The following is a 24,696-nucleotide window of genomic DNA, read 5'->3' as shown; positions in this document are numbered from 1 at the left end:
TATATTTTTGATGTTATTGTCGATTATAAGTCATCCGTGAGACATGCTAGTATTCGTAACGTACGCGATATAGATAACGATGTGTGCATGGCGATCGTAAACAATCCCGTACCCGGGCTTTAAATTAAATAAATATTTAATCAAATTGTAACGCTAACGGCATGTGCGTTTTTCGCTAAATGCAGGACAAATGCAATTGCAGGCAACTGCGTCACATGTGCGAGAGACAGTGAGCGATCTATCCTATTTATCTATCTTTCTTTCGATCACTGTCAATTTTTTTGCAGGCGGTTCGCTCCGTCGCTAGCGATTTGCGAAATGAGGCAGCCAAGGTACCTTCGTGTGCCCGAAGTTCACGGGGGAGCATTGCTCAAATGTCAAATTAACCACCGCGGTTGGAAGCCATACAATTTGTGCATAATTGGAAATTCCGACATTTCCTCTTCCCATACCCTCGAATATGTCATTATAGGAATAATTAGAATAAGGCTACAACTGCAACTTTTCAGACTAATTGGTATCCACTTGACATGGATGTAAGTCCAATTATAAATATATATAAATATCATGGAACAAGAGGGATATAAAACAACGCGTTTTTGATACATCATTTTGTCAAGTATTATTATTTAGATTTTCCATGTAAAACGTATATAAAATATGTATATAAAATCGCGTTGTATTAAGAGCTTAGCGATGTAAGCGGGGTATAATTTAAAATGCGTAAAAATAATCGGTTTCTTTTCTCTTCAAGATCTGCCTTAGAAGTTTCTTTTCTTTTATTTAATGAAACATTACCGCGTTATTACGGACATTTTTTTAGGTGATTTATTTTGTCTAAAAATAAAAAAATAACAATTTTAAGTAGCGATCTTAATAAAAATTTCTTTATCTGCTTTTAAGAAGCGTTAGATGAGTGGAAATTTCTTATAAATTAACCCACTAGCAGAAGTACATCTTTTTGTAAGTTTCTGGCCAAGATCCAACTACGGGAGGAGATCAGCCATGAATGTCATTGAATAACGAAAGATACAAATGACGGTAACTTTTGCGCGACATTCTTCTCGACTAACTCCTTAGTATGTTCAAAAAGGCTATCTCCGATGTGCTAGTTTAAAATCTCATTCATTTTCGCGCTAATAGCCGTGGAGACTTCAGGCCATGCCGTAAAACGAGTTTCCGAGACTTTCTTTTATTCACGTGTTGACATGAAGCCATGGCTCTTTCAGAGCGCTGTTTCAATTAAAAGTTCGAGAGAATTTTTTTTCTATTTCTTTTTTTTTACCCTACTCATCCGCTTATGTACGATGTCATCTCGATGTTATCGTAAGTTAACGAGCACGCCTATACTTCCCGTTTTTTTCCGAGGATCAAATTCAATTCTCCCTAATTCTCAGAAAAACAGATTACCAAGTTCATCAAGTATATTCATCATTTTGTTAGATTCACTTTAAGCAGTTGCGAGAAAGCTAGCTCTATTCTCTCTCTTTCTCTCTTCCTCTTCCTGCGGAAGTAATTCCTTTTTACGAGAAATGGAAGTGTTTCTTATCGCGATTAGAAGTCCATTTATCTGGCATAATTTATATACCGTAAGGCTTGAGTGAAAAGTGAATCGTAATCGTTAGCATGATGAGAGCACACGTAATCTCGCCGGGGTAAATTTTTCGTGTTGGAAAAGAATTTCTCGTATTTCATAGCACGACCGGCTTATCTGTCCGTTCCATAGAAATTCTGAGGAAAAAGGATACGATAACGGAATTTGCCGTACTTCATCTTTACTTTCTTTTGATACGAAACATGATCTTCAGTAACAGTGACACGACAGCAGTATCATGTATCGCGTCTTTTCTCTATCGCGCACGACAAATTTCGAGAATATCGTTGAACGGAGATCAAACAGCATGCAAAATCGTTGCTTTAATAAGATACACTTTAAATTGATCCCATAAATCCCGTGGAATGAGGAATACCATACGACTTCACTGTTTCTCACAATATTTTATTTCGTATTTTCTTTTTTTTTTTCTAGCTCTATAATCTTCATAAATTCCATGGTGGCCTTACTTATCATTACTCGTACTTAGGAATAGGAAGCTACTTAGAATAGGAAATGAACGGCGACAATTTTGTTGAAAATCATCGACAAGCTAAACAAAAATAAATAAAAAACATTAAACGGGAAATGATACACGTTGGTTTCATTCAGATACAACGCGACTACCGAGATATATAATCCCGAAACCCAGAGTCGGACAAGCATAATTACATTATTACGGTTTACAATGATTTGTGTAACAATTCCCGTGGCCTCGTGTAACAATTTTCGTGGCGAGATAAAAGCGAAAAACCCTGACAACGGAAATACCGTTTGCGGTGGAAACGCACGCGATACGTCCGGCGGCAAAGCACCTCCGCAAGAAAAGTGAAAAAGAAGAGACGAGTAAAAAGAGGCGAGTCAAAGAAAGAGAGAAAGAGAAAGGAGAGAAGAAAGAGAAAGACTATCACATCGCCAGGGTCGCCGGTTAATCCAAATCTGATGTATGACAGCCCAGGCTGCCATTTGCTAGCTGTCGTCCTCGCCATCCCCAATCTTCCAGTCTTCCGTCTAATATCATCGCCGTGGAAATGACAAACGGTCGGAAGTGGAAAGATAACAAGGTAGCACTCGGAGAGGGAATGAGCCCTCGAGGCTCGCGCGTCACGTTGAATCGCGATGCTTAAAAAAACAGCAGAACCGCCAGCCTTCGATTCCAATCGTGCATCTAGCTCTCTCTTGCACCTGCCGTCAACTGGACGTGAATTAATATCTCATCATCGTAGAGCGGTATCGCGAAACTCGACAAGGTCCATTCCCAGCGATTCTTGCGACGGAAGTGTGCGAGGAGGCATTTTAGGGTTTAGAGAGTATAAAAAGACGAGAGTATAAATAACAACACACTTGTAATTCTTTCTATCCTTGCTGTCTGATTATTATAGCTTCTTGACGTGAGATTCTTGATTCAACAATATCTGGTCCCTTTTATTTTCTTTCGACGCAACGTTGATTTGTGCGGGAGAGGCATGCGGAGAGAAGAAAGAGTTCAGCGGTTGAGCGAAATAACGGTCAAGAATTACGGCAAGTCAATAATTACGTAAGTTATACGTTACTATTATTTTGAGTGGTTTTTGTTAAAATATTCCGTTCGAGTATACGTTAGGTAATTCTATTGATTTAGAAAAATTGCTATAATATATTAACAGGATTTTATAGGAGGTAGTTTTGCAAAACTACCTCTTACCTTAATGAGAAAAATGTGACTTACGTAATGTATATGACTCAACGTTTCGCTCAACGACTCAATCAAGAAGAAAAATTAAGAGAAGAAGGAGGAAAAAAAAGAGCATTTGGAAGAATGATGAATTGCGCGAGAGTGTTACGCGAGGCTGCTCTATCGTTCGTTCACGCAGCATATCAACGTCCGTGAGAGCCTGTCGATTACTCCGAATGCACGGAATTACTTACGGCATCGATAATTAGAGATCTCTTTTTACATGTTCATTGCGTTGCACGGAGAGCGCAGTCACGGCTTTCGGTGGCGCACTCGTTTCGTTAATGAGATGAATGCGCCTTTTGGAGTTAATTAGTGGAGATTACGAGAGAGAGATGATGAATCGATATCTCTCTCTCTCCGATTTCCGTTTCTGCGATTCGCTCTTTTCTGTAATAATATGATAAAAGTGTATTTCTATTCCTAAGGCAGCACTCCGTGTTCCGTCGTGTATCAAGAAGCACTAATATTTGCGGCAAAGCGTTTTGCATGTAAATCATGGCGAAGCATCGGAAGAAACGTTGGTTTATATTTATTACTTTACAGCGGATGAATTGCATGCAGTAACAAGCCTTCTCGGAAGGAGTCAGCAACGTAAGCCAATGTAAATATCTAAATTGAACGGTGATATTGCGAAAGCATGAAAGCGTCAAAGTGGATTTAAAAGTTCACTCAATGTACGATTCTTCTTGCTATTACATAAGTAAAAAGTCATTGATACTAATCTGTTTTCATTTTGCTTTTACGTTTCATGACAACTGAGTAATTTAATTTTCGAAAAATGAACTCTTCTACGTTTTAATTGGAATCTGATTTTGAAAATTAGTAACAAGTAGACTTTAATCAAAACAATAATAATGATAATGAAACCGACGATTATATTTCCATAATAATTTTTAATAATTATTATTGTGACATTAATAAAAAAAAGTTACTTGACTTGATTTATTAAATATATAGAATGAAGAAACGCTGAGATTGTTTTGTTTGACAACGCGATTACATAAAAAGAAATATTTATGCACAACGGAACACGAAGATCGATAAGATTACACCAATCAATCCTTGAAAAAAATGATCTTTGAGATACCTTCTAAGGCAGTATTTGCAGCCGAAAGAGTATCGTTTCATGACGATGGTATGTACGGTGGTAGTAACATCATTGTTAAGTCGTCTTTGTCTTACGTATGGTTTAGAAAGTTTATTTGCCTCGTCAAATACACCTTCTAAATCGGACGACTTCTGGCACGCTTCTAACCCGTTATCGATTTTTTATACTCATGCAGCAGCTGTAATATTATAATAATTGCGATATTAACATTAATTTACCAGCTTCGTGTGTGACTTGTCATTATCATGAGTTCGTATCGTTAGTTAATTTAATCGATATTAGCGCGCGGATATTTGTCGCTGCGTTTGTCTCGGCGCGTCTCAACAACAATTCTTTACATAACAAAGCACTTTTTTAATTTCGTGTCGCAACTCTACTCTACTCTACTCTAGTCTAGATACGTTCCATTCAACTAACAAAGGTAAAATACTTGAACTCATTCCGCACAAAAAAACGTGTGTGTATCATGGACTGATCACTAAGCTAAATAATGACAATCCCCGTCCGTCGAAAGGGGGAAAAAAAAAAAAATAAGAAATTGTTCAGGTCCATATGTACGTGTGGCGTTTCTGGCTTTGTACTTTGGCGAAACTGATTACCTGAGGTCGTTGCCCCTGGATCTTCTCATGCCGCGCGGCGGATGTCGCGGTGGCGGCGTGCACCTGCAGTCACAGTGCATCACACACAGCGCGACGCTGGTCGCGAGAGTCACTACGAAAGGCGCCGCGAAGAAGTGCATGATGGTAGCGACCTGTGCCTCGCGATTATAGTTCGCCATCACTATACTACCGTTCACCCGGCTGTAATGGCAGGGAAACCTCGCGCCCTCGTAACCCAACTCGCGGGTGAAGTTCACGCAGTCGACTACCGGCGGATATCCGCAGCCCTTGATGTTCACCAGCAGCACAGCCTCGACGTCCCCCGGAGAGGACACTGTTCGACAAAGAGATATTTTTACAGCAGAGATTAGCATCGGGGAGATTCGAATTTTTATGCTCGCCGGGGACGCATGCAATCCGCAACGTTGATCTACCCTCAATCGGAATGTATTTCCAATTTCTCTTCGATTTCCCAGGCGATACATTCTATTTTATAGTCAAATAGCGGTAGAGAAAGAGGTAGCGATAACCATTATATTTTCGAATGTTACGGATTCCGTCCATTATGTCTTGAATTTTACGTACAGTTTGGTGACACAAATCATGTACATGGACCATCTCGCATGTACAACAATTTCATATTTCGAAACGATCAAAATCGTATTACAATATTTCAAATTTTCTATTTTTGTGCTTTAAATCTCTCCTGCCCCTTCCTCTACAGCGTCACATCGTTCTTCAGGCATACTAAATGTCAATCAAATTTATTTAAGGTCCAATTTGCTTTACCGCCGACTATGATTTTCAGCTAAATTAACATCACAAAGGATACAAAAGAAAATAGAAAAAAAAAAAAAAAAAAAACGCTAAGGACTTTCTCGACTTAACGATCTTACCGGCAGTGACGGTGCTCAGAGTAGTGGTTGTGATGTTCGCGGTGGTGTTGTTCCTGCCGCCGGTGTCGTTCTTCATACTGGCGTTACTCCACGGTGTGTACGTGACGTATATGTGGGTGCACTTGTACACGTCACTGGTGCACCCCTCGCGACACGAGCTCCATGTGCAATTGAAGAGGCCGGCGAGGTCCTCGCGCCTCGAGGTCGTGCAGATGACCGGCTCCGGCGAGAAGTCCGCCGCTAGGGTGCTGATGGCCGGGTCGACGTAGAGCGGCACCAGGAAGAGGAGCGCCGCGCCGCCTGAGGTAGCGACGAAGGCCAGCGCTGACGTGGCGTAGAAATTAAACCGCTGACGGCAGGTACGCCGTGGCGGTCGGCGCCGCGACGCGCCGAACCCGAGCTCCAACAGCTTGCGACGACGTAGCTCCCGCTCGTGGAAGTCGTACCCGTCGCCGCTGTCCCGACGCTGGTGTCCCCGCTCGCTCTGACACTGGCTGCAGCTCGCCTCCAGCAGGAGTTCGGAGCTGCTTCCGCGCATCACCCGGGACGGCTCTCTCTCGCGAGATCGGGACGACGCTACGCGGCCAAGCTCCTCCTACGGCTTCTTCCTCTTCGGGTGATGCTGGCTGCTGCTCGATGCTCGATTCTGCGACGATTCATCGAGCGTGCTGAGTTACAGGCGGGAGCATCGCTTCGTTTTCTTTAGACGCGGTTCAGACACGGGGGTGGAGGTCCTTGATCCTCCGGGATCAACTATCGAGAGGACACGCATCGATCATCGGCTTTCTCGTGGACGACTCGTCTGGTAGGGTACCGGGGACCAAGTGAACTCGATGGCGTTTCCGTCTATCGCTAGGAAGCATTGAGCGAGACCGTTTACTAACTCGTTTGCGTCTCGAAGTGCGGCGTACGGCGGTCGTCGGATGACTTTATCATGTAGGCCAATGGGGATTGCATCGGACGATACGAGTTCCTCGATACAAAATACTAGGATATAATTTGCGTCGAAAATGTGGCTTGCGTTAAATTCTTAATGGGCAACCCGGCGTTATCGTTTCGTCGACGAGCGTTCTATCGTCGCGGGTCTCTCCCGAGATCTCGAGGAACGCCACGAAGTAAGATCTTGCAATCGATGCTGCGCGCTTCGTAAAGCTCCAAGTACGTCTCGCGATGGCCTTGGCTCGACATTACGCGAACAGGATTCGATGAATTCGATTATCGCCGCGTCTGCATCTTCAAATACTCGCTCAAGTAGGTAGTACTTGTAAATCCCGGCATCGCGTATAGATAGGCCACGTACCGCGGCTTCTCACCTCTCGCGACTCTTTCCTTTCTGACTTTTTAGCCGAGGAAAGTCCTTACCTTATCGCTATACATAATGACCTTGCACGTTTTAAGATTCCTTTGGGTTATCAAATTGAGTCGATCGATCACGACCTTTCAGCCGCTCATGTTTTGCAGGAAATCGTGCATTTCGATAATGCGCGCGCGTAACAGCCCGCGCACGTATATGAAAAATCGTCGAGAAGGCTGGTGATTCCTCACGCGTACTATTAGAAAACTCGCGTACTATTTTCGAAATCGTTTTATCTGTTGATCCCAAGTTAGGCCTGTCGTTCGTTTTCTTGTTTTTCTTATTTTTTTTTTCCTTCTTTTTTTTTTTTTGTATCAGTAAGGCGGCACGTTGTGGTATTTGAACGACGGATATCGAGTCAAAGGAATTCGATATCGCGTATGTTAAACTAATATGACAAGCAGGTCGGCGTGACGCGACTGTTTCTATCCTCTACGTACCGATTGCTCGCCAGCTTTAGGACTGATTATAATTATGCTAGAGGAAGTCACAATTGTCAACAACATTTTTCTTCGCTAATGAAGACGCGCTTCGTCCGGATGTAAGCCGCCGTTAACCATTACAAATCACCAGGTATCAACAGCAATCAACAGCGGTCGCGACATTTGATGATCCGCCACGCGCTCCAGATCGATCCACCGTGAAGAGCGAGGTATTCGCCGTGATTTAAAATCTGTACTCGAGGCTCCGCTGGTGAATCCTAATGACGCCTCGACGCGGATCTCCGATCCTGCCTTGGCTCTTGCACCGAAGGACCGAAGGATTCGCTGCAACACTTGACTTGGGTTCCGCTTAACACCAGCTCACATCCGCAACTGGTTGCCACGCATCGAATATTTGGCATCGGCACCGGTCACTCCGCGGTCTCGAAATTCCTTTCGCACACGCGACTCCCCGTTGCGTACCGACAATCGATCCGCCGCCGTCGATCCTACCTGGTAGGTATATAAGACACATACACACATACACACCGGCTGCCGCGATCGGGATCACGGTTGATCTCGTTGATCCTGCGATCTCAAGGAGGGAACCGTGTCACGACGAAGGCGCGGACCGGGACAGATGTTCGCGGAGCCTCCTCTTCCTCCTCCTCCTCCTTCTTTTCTCGCGTACGAGCACCAGCGCGTTCCTGGCGAGTGCGTCCGCCTCGCGGATCGCGGGTTAAAGCGTGACTATTCGACCACCTCGGCGAGGAGTCCTCGATAGGACAGGCCGTGGTCCGAAGCGACAGGGCGGGGTTCCAGGCGCGCATGAGCGAGGAGTACAACCCCTCACCCTCGTACCCCGTTATACCACCCCCGCGATGCATTCTCCTTGTTTACGCTCCTGCCCGTCCCGCCTTACTTCCTCCGCTTCTTCTCCACGGGATGTCCCGAGGCTACCATATGATGTTTTAGCAGCAATCGAAACTCATTGACGCACCGATGTCAATTTCTTAAATTCTGAAGCGAAATATAGCGAGAATTTCATGAGCACTGATTTCAACGTTTTTATTAAATTCTTTTACTGTATTCGCGGAAAAGTTGGCTGAGTGTATACATTATTCTATATTAATTTGAAACGCCACGAGAGATTTAGAGGCAAATTCTATTATAGTTAAATAAAATAAAATTAAAACTTCTGAATACAAATTCTAAATAATTAATTATCTACTATTTTTAATGTCTTAATAGCTATTTTAAAGAGAAAAGGAAATAAAGTGAAATAAAGGAATATAATTAAATTTAAATTAAAGAATGTTAATTTTAAATTAAAGATTTAGAATATTAAAAAGTATTTCAAATTAAAAGAGCGAATAAAGATTTCATTTAAATTACTTAAATTATATCCGCAATGAATGAGGTTATTTCCAATTCTGTTTGTAATTAAAAATATCGACATTTCAATGATTATTTTGAGAAAAAAGCTTTTTTTAAAATGAAACGGGAAGTCTTCAAAATATTACCTGATAGATCTGGGACACTATATATATATATGTCGCAACCAACTTCAACACGCGTTCTGTCCTTTCACTCTCTGGCTCTCCTATTATCATCTTTTAATTACGTCTCATAATGAAGCCAATTTTTTTATTCGAAGTCTTAGCTTTTTCGCATCAGCGTGTGGATAAAAAATGTTCTAAGACTCTTTAAAAATCGTTTAACGAACAGAAGTTCAATACGGTTTACAATTGATTTTGCAAAAATTAAATCTTGATCCGCGAAAATTAATTTAATAATAACGCTTAACATTTCTAATTTATTAAATAAATAGAAATGACTTAACATTGTAGAATTCGTTTTTGTAAAATTTTAGAAATACTACGGATTACATAAAATATTCAGCGCTATAATCCAAAATTAAGATAAGAAAATATTATTATAGCATTTTATTGTTGGTATTATCGATCTCGTCTGTCTCCACTGTTATTTACTGGCCTCCCGAAAGTACATCCTATGTACCAGTCTACTTTAGCTGTAAAGTAGATTTTACTGCGCTCTGTATGATGTTATATACGGATAATTTCTAAGATCATGGCGGACATGTCTGGGACGCGATCTACTTCTCTCTAGAGAGTCGTCCCGATTGTTACGTGTGTCACGGCAAAATTACACGATCCTCGCAAAAGCGTATCGAGCTTAACGACCGACTGCCGACCGCAGCGTCATTACCGATTGTTCTAGATCACCAGCTACGACCCTAATTCGCCATTTGAGTCGCGATACGAATGCCCGATACGTAGACAACCGCTCGGGAATTTATTATAACGCTAAATCCCCACGTGCTTTTCTATCCAGATTGCGATCGCGCTTCCGTTCACGATCCAAGTCAAACTGCCGAGCTTCTTGATTTAGGCGACAGGCCGGAAACATTAGGTCACACCTACCGTCGACTGATAGCTTCAAGAACTACCTGTCAACATACTTATCAAAAGTTCACACGTTGAACTTCATATGACATTCTACGTTGATCGATTGATGTATGTTCCTAAAGTGATTCACAGTAAATTAGTTTCAAGTTTCTTAACTTCTCAAAATTAAATTGAGTTTTATGTATGTCTCCTGCAGTCTCAAAATTGAATTAACTTTTATGTATGTCTTCTGTAGTACAAGTATCATGTAATTTCTTATTTTTTATATTAACATAGAAATTACTTCTATGGTTAAAGATGTATATATCAAAAAACGTTAAAAGTAAAAAAGATTTTATAGACATTCTACTATTTTCTTTTAAATATTTTTGTGAAAAATGAGTTTAATTCTTTGGACGTTTTAAAAATTATTTAATTTTTTAATTTGCACTTATTTTTATAAATAAAAATCGCGTATTACAATACTAATACTTAAACTAAGTAGTATATTTATAATACATATTTTGTTTAAAAATTATTTATTTGATACACGTAATTGATTATTTTTATAATTTATATATGTTAAGTTATATCTGATATTTATAATAACTAAAATTCTTCTAAGTTATTAGCTTTTTGTTTTTTACAGTCAATTTAAAAAAATACTTATAACAAAAAAAAACTTTTATCATTGAAGAGAAAATATCAAGTATAAAATGACTGTTTCAATTATGAATAGATGGATGTACTAATTACAAAAAAAGATTATAAAAAAAAGATTTGGATAAATTTATAGACAATTTATTATATTCTTAATATCTTTGTAATTATTATAAAATAAAATTACTTTGCTAAACATTAATATTTAAGAAAAAAAGAGAGAAGTAACTTTATTTTTTAATAATTTCCTGAAATTATAAAAAGTTTTTAATTAATTGTATTAAATATACTATTATATAAGATACTCGTATAAGATAAAGCAATGTAAGTTTGAATTTATTAATATTATTTGAATATTATTAATATATATATAATTTAATATTAAACGAATGAAAATAAAAAAATATGTACTGATCTGAAATTGGAATATATACATAAATGTATTTAAAAAAAACTTCTTCGCAATTTACAATCAATTTAAATTTATAATTATAAATTTAATTATCTTTCTTTGAAAGATGATATTACTGCTTATACATTAATATTTCATACATTAGTATTAAATAACATTTTTTAACGTTCAATTAATAAATAAATAAATGTTTTAATATAAAAAGATTTTAATCTTAAATACATGACCATAATTGGGATTGTCATCTTAAATATTTTCTTTAATATTCTAAATTGTAAAAATATCAGAAATATATTTTTTCAAAATTCGATAACTCTTCGCTAATATTATACAGTTAATACAGTTTTAAATGTTTTTTCAAGTAAATAATTATAAACACATTTTTATAACAGCTCATAATATTACAATTACGTTTTAAATATTAAATAATGATAATTTAATATCGAATTAAACAAATGTCTCATTTAATAAAATAAATGTCATAAAATTATCTCTTTTTAAAAGACTTATACATATTTATTTATTTATTACATATTCTTTCTACGTGAGCATCACGTGACCATGGAGAAATCTGAATAGAAAAAGAAAAAGTCCCCGCATAAAATCTCTAGCAAGCAATATTTTCTATCGTAGAGATTGGCAAATCTGAAAGTCGATCGTTCTACCAATCACCGCACGCTATTCCCGGCGTCTAACCAATCCCTTCGTTGCATCTTCCACAATGCATCGCATTAGGATCGGCGAAGAAGAAGCTGCCATATTTGAACTGCCACTCCCTTTGCTAGTCTCGACGTGGCGCTGTAACTTTCCTCCAACCAATCATCGCGCGCTATTTCCCGCGTTTAACCAATCCTTTCGTTGCATCTCCCACAATGCACCGCGTTGGCACCGACAGAGGAGATACTGCCATATTTAACAACCACGGCTCCTCTCGCCAGTCTCTCTTCGTTGTCGGACGTCGTAGTGTACGCTCGCTTCCGGATACATAGGAACGTCGGTCGTGGAAACGTTTGAGCTTTATTTGCGGCGGCACTCGGAGCAGCAATGGCTGGGACGGAGACTCCAAACGTGAAGTCGGAGACGTCGAGTGCACCAGTCGAGAATAGCAATGACAATATGCGTGAACGAAACCCGCCCGGCGTTGGCGGCAGCGGCGGAGGCGGTGGCGGCGGTGGCGGAGGCGGTGGAGGAGGCGGCGGCGGTGGCGGCCGCGGACCTCGCGGTCGAAAAGGCGGCACACGATTCTCAGGAGGCCGCGGAGGCGTCGGGGGCGGTGGCGGCGGCAGAAATAATGAAGCGGTAATTTTTCTTTTTGATCTTGCAGAATATCTGTCGACCTGAGAGAATTGCGTTATCTGCCTATCTTCGGGTCGACTTCCGCCGCGTCGTATTGGCGCCATTACGTTGTCGGCGAGGTGAAACGTGTCTCATTTCGAACTGGCTGCGCGTCCATCCGATCTCTCGATCTATATTCGATCATGATCCGCGAAGCTACGCTATTTTCGACGTGGCCGCACGCGATCGTGCGAATAAGACCTCGTGTTTCTTACGTGATGGAATCACGCGCAAAGATGTGCGTTTCTAATTCTTGATTTAGTGAAAATTATTTTGTTTTCGATGAAAAAAACGTGACTATCGGAATTGGAGTTATCATGAATTCATGATCGATGTACGTTTACACACTTGCGACATTGCATTATTGAATATAAAAATATTAAGCAGTTTGATGAATATAAATCATTGATCTACGCCGGTCAAGTAAATGCAAAATGGCGCTCTTGCATCTAAAATGGCAGCGTACATCCTATATTCTCGCGTTGCACGTGCCTCATGATCGAATTATGACCGGTGAATGATTTTACTATTATATGAATATAATCATAAAAATATTGTTCAGAGAATAATAAAACAGATTTTGCTAATCAAAGAAAATATGTACATATATTTTTTTATTAAAGTTAAATAATTAAGTGTGTAAATGATAAAAAAAGAATTGAATCTATTTGATAGTAAAAATATAATATATTATAGTATAGTATATTATAGATTTGTTCTAAAAAGAAAAGAATAAAATTAATAAAGCCAAAATAAGTAGAAAAGATAAATTAATGATAAATATTTATTTATCTTTAAAAGTAGTTATTAAATTTATAATTATGAAGTTTTGGATGTATAATGATTAAATAAATAATGATATATGATACTCATTAAAAAAAATTAAAAGAAAAGCTTATTTAAAAATATGTATCTAATACACACATACACATTTATATATATAATATATAATATTATATATAATATTATATATATAATATACACATTTTATATATATAATATTTGATGTATAATTTTATTTATTATTATTATTAAGTTTACTTAGAAAATTAATTACTTTGATCTATTTTTTAAAATAATTTGCATAATACTATCTATTTTATCTATTTAAAAAAAGATTTTGGCATGTTTAGCAGTGATAAAAATCACATGCACGTGGCATAATTTTAAATTCATGAATACTGAAATGTTTGTTACAAATGAAGAATCAATCCCAGATATGTTGGCGAATAGAAAATATGCAAATAAGAAATATTGATTACATTATAATATTAAATTTATTTTGAGTTATAATAAATTAAATATATAAAATTATAAAGAAAGGAAGATATATTTAATAGATATATTTTTATGTATTTTATAATTTCAGAAATATTAAATTTGTTTATAGATGAAAATGAATGATTCCATGGATGGAGGAATGGATAATCCTATACCTGAAGGTATGGGTAGCGGAATCGGTGGTGGAATCGGTGGCGGAATGGGTGGCGGAATGGGTAGCAGCATGGGTGGCGGCATGGGTGGCGGCATGGGTGGCGGCATGGGTGGCGGCATGGGTGGCGGCATGGGTGGTGGCATGGGCATGGGTCGCGGAGGTGCAATGCGAGGAGCACGAGGAGGTGGTCGAGGTGGTGGCGATAGAAATATGGCCACTAGATCACAAGATGTGAGTTTGTTTTATATGTTTTGTATAATTGTTACTTTTTGCTATGATAATTACTCTATTTATATTGCTTTTAGGATCGATTGATGGAACGTGTCATGGCTATCAGTGGACCAACTCATGAGCTTCCACCACAAGATACGACAGAAAAGAAGTTTAGTGGCCGAAATCGTTTGTATGTCGGAAATTTGACGAATGATGTGACTGAGGAAGAGATACAGACTTTGTTTCAAAAGTATGGGGAAATATCTGAATTGTTTGTAAACAAAGAGAAAAGTTTTGCTTTTCTCAGAATGGTAATTATACAAATTATACAAAATTATTTAATATTTAAATAATACATAAATTTTTCTCGTGATAATATGAAAATGATTATAATAATTACCGTTTGATATCAAATGATGAGAATTTCTGGCTGTATAATTTTAAAATGATGGCATTGTCTTTATTAAAGAATTTTGCATTTTGCATTAGCATGTTAGAGAATGATTATTCTTTTATTTTAGGATTATAAAGCAAATGCCGATACAGCTAAACGCGAATTAGATGGTTCGATGCGTAAAGGTCGTGCTTTGAAGGTACGCTTTGCCCCTCATTCATCTACAATCAAGGTAAAGAACCTCACAGCATGGACTTCCAATGAACTTCTCGAAAGAGCTTTTAGCGTATTCGGCGAAATTGAGCGTGCAATCGTTAAGGTTGATGACAGAGGTAAAACTACTGGCGAGGGAATTGTCGAATTTTGTCGGAAACCATCTGCTCAATTAGCTCTAAGGAAATGCACAGAGGGTTGTTATTTTATCACAGCGTAAGTTATTAAATTTTTTAACAAACTTTTTGAAAATTCCCCGACGCCACGCTTGTTTGATGTATCTTAATCTGCAAGTGCCTAATAATACAATTCTAGGGGTATAAAAAAATTAGTTTCATATAGGAAACATGGTTGATTACTTCTATTAATCGCTGTGTGCTGACAAATGAAACACAAGTTTATGTGAAATAAAAGAAATATAAGAAATTTACAAAATAGAAATATACAAAAAATGAAAGTATACTTAAAAATTGTAAAAATTGTTTTAGTTCTCTTCGACCAGTAGTTGTGGAGCCATTTGAGCAACAAGATGATGTAGATGGTTATCCTGATAAAAATTTGCCACGTAAGAATCCGGAATTCTTTAAAGCACGTGAGATTGGACCGCGTTTTGCGCAATTAGGCAGTTTTGAGCACGAGTATGGTACAAGATGGAAGCAATTACACGAATTATACAAGCAGAAGGAAGAAGCACTTAAACGTGAAATGGCAATGGAGGAAGAAAAACTGGAAGCCCAAATGGAATTCGCCAGATATGAACATGAGACAGAACTTCTGAGAGAACGTATGTAATTTTAATATTAATGTGTAAAATACTGTGTCCTTTTTCTTATGTGATATAAATTATCATTTTTATTACAGAATTGCGTATGCGCGAGGCGGACCGTGAAAGACAGAAGAGAGAATGGGAAATGAAGGAGCGACAAGCGGAGGAGCAGAGGACTCGCGAAGAAGAATTAAGACGACGTCAACAAGAAGAGATGGCAATACGTATCAGAAGACAGGAAGAAGAATTGCATAGACGTCAACAGGAAAATAATTTATTTATGCAGGTTCGTTGAATAATAAAATATTTAATAAAACATTTTAATTAAATTGCACTTTTCTATAAAATTATATATTTTATATATTTTGATTATTGCGTACTTATCTTTCTTTTTTTTTTATTTATTTTTTTTTTTTTTTTAATTTCAGGAACAAGCAATCCGTAGTGGTGGTGGCAAAAGTTATGATTCTGTCAGTAATAATGATCGTGATGGATACGGGCAACCTGATGGTAAGCGTTTTTTTTTTTTATTTTATTTTTATTTTAGAACAAAAAATTAATTATGATAATCAACTTATATAGATGCATATAGATATTAGAGAGAATTATACAAGCTATATAAGCTCTAAACTTATTGATAGAACTGAGACTAGAATTTATGACTTGTCTTTTCAGTCATAGTTTTATCTTTCGTATTTTAACAATATATTTTTTTTATTTCTTACAGGTGGAAGCGGCATGCCAGTGGTAACGTATCCCTTTTATTTACTCTTTTCTTTAACTTATATTTACAGCCTTAAGTTTTTTCTCGCAACTTTGACTTTCCTTTTTATGAACACATTCTCTTTTTTTTTCTTCTTGGGCGGTACAATTTTGAAACATTCTTATGCGTTTCGCGCAAACCTTATTCATTATAATGAGCAAAATGTGTCGTGCATGACGAAAGCAATTATTTATGACGGTGTATATAACACCATAAAGTTAAATTAGGAGGGTTTAATAAACCCTGATATATTCCCAAGTGAGCATGCTCTTTAATATTAACGCAGAGTTCTAATGTCTGCAAAATCAACAATTAATATTATCTTATTTTTAATTGAATTTATTCATGAAAATGTTCATAAAAATTTGTTTTGGATATTTGTAACATATGGAGGAATCAATTATGCGCACAATAAGACAATGCAATAATTTAGACAATGCAAGATACTTCAATACTGCTGGAGTGTCTGTATTAACACTGACTTTAGTTACAAGTTTCTCCATTAACTAATGTTGCCATATGCAAAGATCTGTAAAGCGATTATATAGCTGTTTCTGCTACTTAACTCATGAACATATTTCTATTGACGAGATATACGTTTTTGTTTTGCATCTAGTTCTGATGCGCAGGTATTCGAATCTATATGAACTTTTTATTTTTTTTATAATGCGAAGTCTTCCATCGAAAGTGCTGATGCCAATGACTTTGTACTGAAAGTTTTGCTCAAAACTTCCAACTTTGTTGTATATGTACCAACTAGCATGCAAATTGCGCATATTTAAATTTTATTGCAGCGTTAAAGCAGATTAATAAAAAATGACTTTCATAACAAGCATTCTACTACTCTACTGCAAAGATCGCAGCTAGAAATTAGCAACCGTAATAATATCGTTCATCGACTTCAACAAACTTACGAATAAATTTTATTTAATAAGTTTTGCTACATTATTTTAAATGTTTTTTATATATACAAAAATATATATAAAGCATTTAAAATGATACATACATTAATTATTAATATGTAGGACATTAGACAAAAAATCCCATCGCAATGTGATATTCTTGATTTTTCGAAATTAATTCGTATATAATCGTGCCACACTTGGCTTCCGATTGTAATATATACCTCTAAACTCTTTCTGCCTTCGAAAGCGATTATTTAGATCTACGATATAAGTGCCATATTGGTCTCTCCATATGATTGCAGACAGGAGACTCTGTGGTCTATTATTCTGTTGTAGTCTTAAGATTAATTTCATTTACTATGGAACATTAATACTTTCATAATTTGATATCACGGCTTTTATGCCTTCTGTGATAAAATATAAAAGTGAATATGAAAAATACATATAGTACGGTTCCATAGTAATTTTATTGACCAAGAAATGCCCAACTAGAGACTTTTCTTCAAAATAACTATATTAAGTTATTATAAAAATATCTCCAAGAAGATTTTCTCTGTATACTTGTACTTTCGCAGAATCTTCAACAAGTTGAATTTGAATCTTGTTTATTCATTTTAAACTTCGTTATTCTGAATACTTGGAAGCATGCTGTTCGCGGAATGCTAATGCTCCTGCATATCTTGATATATGCTCTATGATATATGCACTATAGAAATATTTTATGTACTGATTTGCATTATGATACATTTTTGAAATTCTACAAGCACGAAAATAGAGCTTGCTTAGAGACTTTGATCACGCCTCTTTGCTGCTTGCGTTTTGTGCTCGGAGCTTCAAAATTGTATGGAGACTTGTCAGTATTTTATGTTTAAGCAATGGAAATTTATTCTCAGCGTCTTCTCTAATGCGAAACTGACTTTCCACATGATTAAATGGATTAACCATTTTTATTCGGAAACATTTATTCTATGTGCTTTAATAAGTTCTTATTACTATAATCATTAGCGAGATAAACTTATTCGTAAATTTTACTCAATAATACGATTAGTAATTATCGTATAATACGATTAGTAATTATCTAATACTATTGGGCTGGGAAATTTTTATAAAAATTCTATTTAGGTCAACACATAGAATATATAGGCGTACAAACATGATGTTTGTACTATGTTATGTTTACAAACAATGGAAATGTCGACGATTTCTGTTTATGCGACTCTCAGAATGAAATGGATCTCTCATTTCTTACTCCAGTATTATAGGATCTAATATATATATTAGTTATATTATTATTAAAATTGCAATCCTTATATAAATTTATCAATCTACCTTAATCATGCTTCAACTCTAATTTGAAATTTAATTTGACGATACAGAATTTGAAACTTCATAATTATATTTGATATACTTCCCGAATGTAATTCCCGATCTTCAATTTTTGAGTTGAAGTTCTGATTAAGAGAAACAATATATGCTTGAGATGAAGTTTCGCGTAATAAACAGCCACACTGATGTTTGTCTACTCGCGTATAATGAAAATATTGTCTGCGTTGGGCATTCTCTTGGTCTAATAATTAATTAATGTCACAGAACGTATCCGACGAAAGAACTATATATTAGTAACAGCTGTATTTAGTGCAGCTTACTACTGTTGATGACACACAAACAGCAATCTAACATTATATTTTCCCCTTTCTTTTCTATGTGATTTGACGAAAATTGACGATGACCTCTGCTGCTGTCAAACATGGATGGTCGCCCTGAATCGTGTACGGAATGTACTTATGGTACATCCGCGCATTTACACGCACACGCGTTCGTGCGTTCCTCTGATGTGAACGACATTCTCATCAATGATTAACAACAAACTCTCGGCTTTCCTATAAAATTCGCATTCTCTACGCGTTTTTATAGGATCCGAAGTCATTTATGGACGCGTACAATATGGATCGCGGTAATCGAGGGGGTTATAACGATGACCGCGGACAAATAATGGATTTAATGGATATGAGGGTTGACATGGGTAATATGGGTGGTGGACGTGGAGGTAGTGGTGGTAGTGGACGTTGGCAAGGAAATGATCGGAATCGTCCGGATGATTATCCCACCAAACGCCGACGATATTAGATATACGCAGTACAAAATTTTACGCTGATTTCTTAACACGCTACATTGTCGTACTATGTCCTTCGTTCATTCCTCTCTTTTGTATTATTTATCTATCTTGATAATCAACGAGGAAATGCGGAAGGAGTATTGAGAAAATTCAATATGATCACGATTAGACATCGATGGTATTATACTGATTTGAAAAATTGACTTGTGAATGAACGGTGCATGAGAATTTGGATTTAGATATTGATGTTTTGATACTTTGACAGATTCTGTGTCCTCCAGATGATATTTCTTCTTTTGAACGTGTATTCTGATTAAATATCAACAATATTAATATTATTAAAAAAAGTAACGTCATCAGTTTTAGAAATCTGCTTTAAATTGCTGTTTCTACATTGAGATTTATGCAAAAACATTAGCAATGAAAAGTAACATTTAATGTATACTTTATTATTGGACACAATTTATTCCGCAGTTTCAACTTAAATTATCACATAAAATTTATCATTAATTCGAAGCTTACTTCATAATTAATGAATGTCTCTTACATTTATGATAGACATGAATGAGATGTGATTAATATGTTCATAAATATTAGATAAAAAATCATCAATAATATGAATTTTTGTATATTTATATCACAAATGTCAGATGCATATGTTTACTACGAAGTAAGATTCGACGTTACAATTTATTTAAAAATCTTGGAAAAAATGTAAATAAGATAACAACATAACTTCCTAACTTTTTGTTCAATAGTATGTTATTTTTGTTCCGAATTACTATTACTTTATTAAATCGTTCATTTTAAATTTGTATTGTATCCTTTCATTATTCTTTCGATAAAAATCATATTATTTTATTTTTATTATTAAATAATATATAATTTAATTTTTTTTTTATAACTAGAATGCACTTTTCTCACTTATTATTTTGTACTCTTTACCTGAATTATGAAAATAATATCATTGTATAAGCGACGACGCATAGACGTCATGACTGGAATTTACTTTTTCAATTAATGTTTGACGCTTGTGATTTATCTTAAAAAGTTAGTATTATGTTATCGTATTAGGTGTCGAGTGTGATGATTGCATCATGAAAATTTATCAGTTTCTTAAATATTCAATAATTATCGTAGTATATAAGATATTATACATACATATATATATATATATATATATACGCAGTACTACCTGCATATATTAATATTCAATACTTTGTGAAGAATCTTAATCTACAAAAGTATGATTAAAAAAATAAAGGTATATAATACCAACTTATATATCTTGATTTCTAATAGATATTAATATTACTTTGCCTTCTATGAATTACATATATAACTGATCTTATGTGATTTACAGATTACAATTTTTATTACCTACATAAAATATTACATAAAATATTTGATGATATATTAATTTTGCTTTCAGTTCAACGATTTTCTATATCTTCTACATAGGAAAGATTCAACCCTTTAAAATTTTTAGACAAAAATTGTCTTGAAAATTTCTAGCAAGCATCTTTTGATATTTCATGATTTTTATTCTTCTTTGAAAACTTCTATGATGATTATATTTTATATACAATTATTAGTAAATTTATGATAATTTTATGTTAATAAGATAAAACATGAAAATATTTAAAAATGTAAGCATTCTATAGAAACTATTAAATATTTTTTATTTAAAATTTCTTCAACAAAACTTCTTTAATAGGTAATATATCTAAATTGAGCTTATATGATCAAAAATGATCTTCTAATGAAAATCTGAATTTGTGTTTACTTTATTGTTACTATATACTATATTAGAAGTTTTTAGTTTTTATATAATGGGTATGAAGAGAAAACTTGTTCTTTAATAAGATGAATTATAATATTACCTTGTCCATATATTATAATAATATTCATAATTATATTATATTGTCCAATTAATATTTTATATTATAGTAATTGTTCTTTTTATTATTTGACAATTTGGCAATTTTATCTATTATTACTTTGATTCTTTAAGAATCATGAATAATAAGAAAAAAAGTATTTTCATCTTCAAGAATCTTCCACGTTCCAGTGCTTAATAATATTCATTTAGAACTGAATATAATTAATCAAGAGTCTTTTAACGGAGAGGAGACTACAATCACAAGATAGACTTACTTACTCGAAACTGCTAATCAATGAACTACCTGTTAATGAGGTGAGTAGATTTTGTAAAACTTATGCATAATCTTACTTTAATCTTCGGGTGGGACGTTAAACATTAGCAAAAATTACAAAGTGATCATTTAATAATTATTCAATAAGAGTATTATTAAGTTATTGTTATTTCCATTATGATTGTTTTTTTTTAGAATATTATATTATCCATCATATAATATTACATCAGAGAATAAAAGAAGCAGATGGAGAATTACTTTGTAATGTTTGCTGACAGGCATTGCTATTGATTGGAATTTACAATATATATACAATTCATTCAATGTGCAACTAATATGGATAAATGGGTGATTTTATATTTTATAAATATTTTTATCTCCAACTCTTACTTAAGGAAAAACATTAAATCTTATTCTAAATAATTATACGAATTAAACACTAATCAGCCTAGACAGTACTTCTTTTCACCTATGACAACCACGCTGTCTGAACATACCTAAATAAAATGGTTGTCTTGGTCTAGCTATTAAAATCTAGGCTGTGATAAAAAATTAAGTAACAAATTCGTACTTTGTGCCACTTTATGTGGCAAGGAATACTCGTGAATCTTACAATTCTGTCACGATTCTGACAATTTTATTATAGCGATGATTGAAAACCAATTTCGTGGAAAATGAATATTGATCCCATGGGAGGGATGTTTTTAGTACGCAAAAATATATTTTGAACAGAAAACTAAATAGGAAACGCAAATGTTTGTAATAATTCCTGAGATACGATGTTGCATTAAAAAATATTATAATGATGACGAAATATATGTAAAGATCTGAGAAGGTTTAGATTTTTTGAAGAAATCTGTGTGATTTAATGCACTATAATCTTTTCAGAATTATATCTTTAACACAAACATAATACTTAATTGCGACCTATTTGTATTTTCCCACATTGTTAAAAGTTATTATTAAAAATACAAAAATTAAAAGTACAAATTTTTGTACTTTTTTGAAGTTTTTACATATTTTTATAACTATTACTATTATGCGACAGGGTATTAAAATATACTAATAATTCGTTCCAGAATCTCACTCAAAAATTTTGTAGTAAAATTTATAATTATTTCGAAATATAAATTAGGAATTACCTATCATATTCGATTTTAATTATAATAAATATTTAAAATTATTTTTATTTTTGATAATGCAATATTTTTAATAATTGCATAATATATTTATAAATGTTCGTGTAATTTTAATTTAATATATTTTAACACATACATATTTTATAAATTATCTATATACAATTATTAAATATCTTATCTTAAGTATTTATGACTTTCTAAATCGATATATGAGACTTTGGGAATAGGTATATCTATAATTTTATAATTTATTTATAACATAGGTTAATAAATATATAATATTAATAAGTACATAACACATAAAAAATACTTTTTAATCACACCGTTTTGTATGATGCAAAATTAAATACTTTAAAGTTAATATACTTTACAATGCAATATTGAATTTTTAATAAAAAACAATTTAACTAAAATTAACTAAAATATTTATTAAACAATGCATATTATATATTTTAGAAACTGAAATTTATTTTACGCGAATATCAAATTTTTTTGGAACTGGAGTCACTAGAGGACAATGTTTTTAATAAACATGTATTGATAACATGTTGTATGTTTTCAGATTAGTGCATCAACAGGTTGAGCAGAAACGGAAATCTGAAATATATAGGTACATTTTTTAATATTTGATAAAGATAATTTTTATATTTAATTATAATTTTTATTTTTAGTTATAATTTCAAATATGTTAATTAGAACTAAATATATGCTTTGTTCTGTATAGATCTTTTTGAAGTTTTGAAATTTTGATTTAATTTTTACGTTTTCATATTATTGATAAATCTTTTTTCTTTGTAAGATGCATACAGTGATGTAAAATTTATTCATTTTGAAGCTTTGTGATAGGAAAATAGTCCCAACGTACTGATCACAATTAAAAATTTCTTATTATTGATAAATACTCTTTTTTGCATTTTACAACATAAATTTTTTATTTTCTTTATAGTCTGATGTCTTGAAACGATGCTCACGCTTGAGGTTGTTACATGAAGTAACTTTACTATATCTGAGGTTTGTATAATTTAGAATTTCTCTGTACTTTCTCTGCACTTTATTCTTATCCATTTTTATTAATTTGATTGTGATGATAACTTGTATAAATGATTCTAAATGATTCTATTTGATCCTAACGTGTACTGATTAGCTAATCAAAATCTGATTTATACGACATAGTAATATCATATGCATATGTTATTAATTTTATTCTTGTTCTGTATTAAAGGAAAATCCTTGATCGAGAAGTAACACAAATTGCTCCGATATACGGAAATAGTTATGCTTTAAAGGTGAGATACTAGAAATATTAATACAAAAATTTGCATGCGTACTCTTAAATAATATAATTATATATGAAGAAATATAAATATATCGACATTAATGTAAAATATTATTGGCTTGCAATGATGATATACTTTCGGGTCTGAAACCTGATGTTAAAGATCTAATTCCAACGTGTACATTTTTTTTGACTGAAGCAAGCCTTGAACAATATTTTATACAATTAGTTAATTAATTGTCTATACTTGTTTTTCATAAACATATTTTGTATAGGGATTACAAGGCGCGTTCTCCCAAGAGTAATTCAGCGAATTAGTGGAATGGTAAAAAGAATACTCATTACATTTATTAATTAATCTATATTTACTATCTGAACTTTTCATTTTTTGTAGAAAAGATTAGGCAATAAAAATTACTAGTTAGACTTCTGTTTTGTGTGTTAATAATATAATTAATTTTTTACTAAAAAATTTAACGTTGCACTCAAAATAATTATAAGTTATGCAAAAGTTTTATACTGAAAATATAGTGATGAATAACTGGCTAGAGTCCTGAATAAAAGATGAGAAAGCACTCGTTCACATGCTGATTTGCACAGCATCTTAATTTTTAGCATAAAATTCATTTACGAAAATAATCAATTTTTATTTGTTACAGCATTCTGTGCAGTATGGTTCAACAATCAAAATTTAATATTCAAATATAATGACTTTATATCTGAATAAATATATAATTTTATTAATATCACTAATGTGTTGATCGATTTATTTTATTCAATCATCTTGGGTATTTTCTAACTCATAATGATGCATT

At 34.3% G+C, this 24,696-nt stretch overlaps 2 protein-coding genes across 4 annotated transcripts in view; one reads left to right on the top strand and one right to left on the bottom strand.

Annotated features, from left to right (window-relative positions):
* The window catches only part of Teh1 (tipE homolog 1 phospholipid transfer protein), a 38,603-nt gene extending 30,053 nt beyond the window's left edge, over positions 1-8,550 (bottom strand). The window contains exons 1-3 of one of the 2 annotated variants that reach the window (XM_089074092.1): positions 5,915-8,550; positions 5,019-5,352; positions 4,399-4,597 (exon numbers count right to left, since the gene is read on the bottom strand). In XM_089074092.1, coding sequence (XP_088930218.1) covers positions 4,570-4,597; positions 5,019-5,352; positions 5,915-6,452 — 900 coding nt within the window. In that variant the 5' untranslated portion in view covers positions 6,453-8,550 and the 3' untranslated portion in view covers positions 4,399-4,569. Of the gene's footprint in view, positions 1-4,398; positions 4,598-5,018; positions 5,353-5,914 lie in introns of those variants that run through there. The other variant, XM_011636680.3, reaches the window with a different exon arrangement.
* A 3,526-nt stretch (positions 8,551-12,076) lies between these two features.
* On the top strand, positions 12,077-24,630 carry LOC105425768 (hrp65 protein). 2 transcript variants are annotated; one of them, XM_089073881.1, is made up of 14 exons: positions 12,077-12,469; positions 13,896-14,171; positions 14,246-14,464; positions 14,675-14,976; positions 15,249-15,544; positions 15,622-15,812; positions 15,955-16,036; positions 16,254-16,273; positions 19,109-21,507; positions 23,168-23,215; positions 23,552-23,616; positions 23,828-23,891; positions 24,157-24,206; positions 24,541-24,630. In XM_089073881.1, exons 1-9 carry the CDS (start codon positions 12,215-12,217, stop codon positions 19,319-19,321), a joined length of 1,854 nt encoding a protein of 617 aa, XP_088930007.1. In that variant the 5' UTR covers positions 12,077-12,214; the 3' UTR covers positions 19,322-21,507; positions 23,168-23,215; positions 23,552-23,616; positions 23,828-23,891; positions 24,157-24,206; positions 24,541-24,630. The 2 variants fall into 2 exon arrangements, with proteins under 2 accessions (XP_088930007.1, XP_088930008.1); XM_089073882.1 differs by lacking the exon at positions 19,109-21,507.
* The last annotated feature ends 66 nt before the right edge of the window (positions 24,631-24,696 follow it).

Source organism: Pogonomyrmex barbatus, unplaced genomic scaffold (assembly GCF_055798465.1).
Source record: "Pogonomyrmex barbatus isolate J1 unplaced genomic scaffold, ASM5579846v1 scaffold16, whole genome shotgun sequence".
Classification (NCBI taxonomy): domain Eukaryota; kingdom Metazoa; phylum Arthropoda; class Insecta; order Hymenoptera; family Formicidae; genus Pogonomyrmex; species Pogonomyrmex barbatus.
The sequence above is the reverse complement of the archived record's forward strand: the minus strand, read 5'-3'. Positions and strand labels throughout refer to the sequence as shown.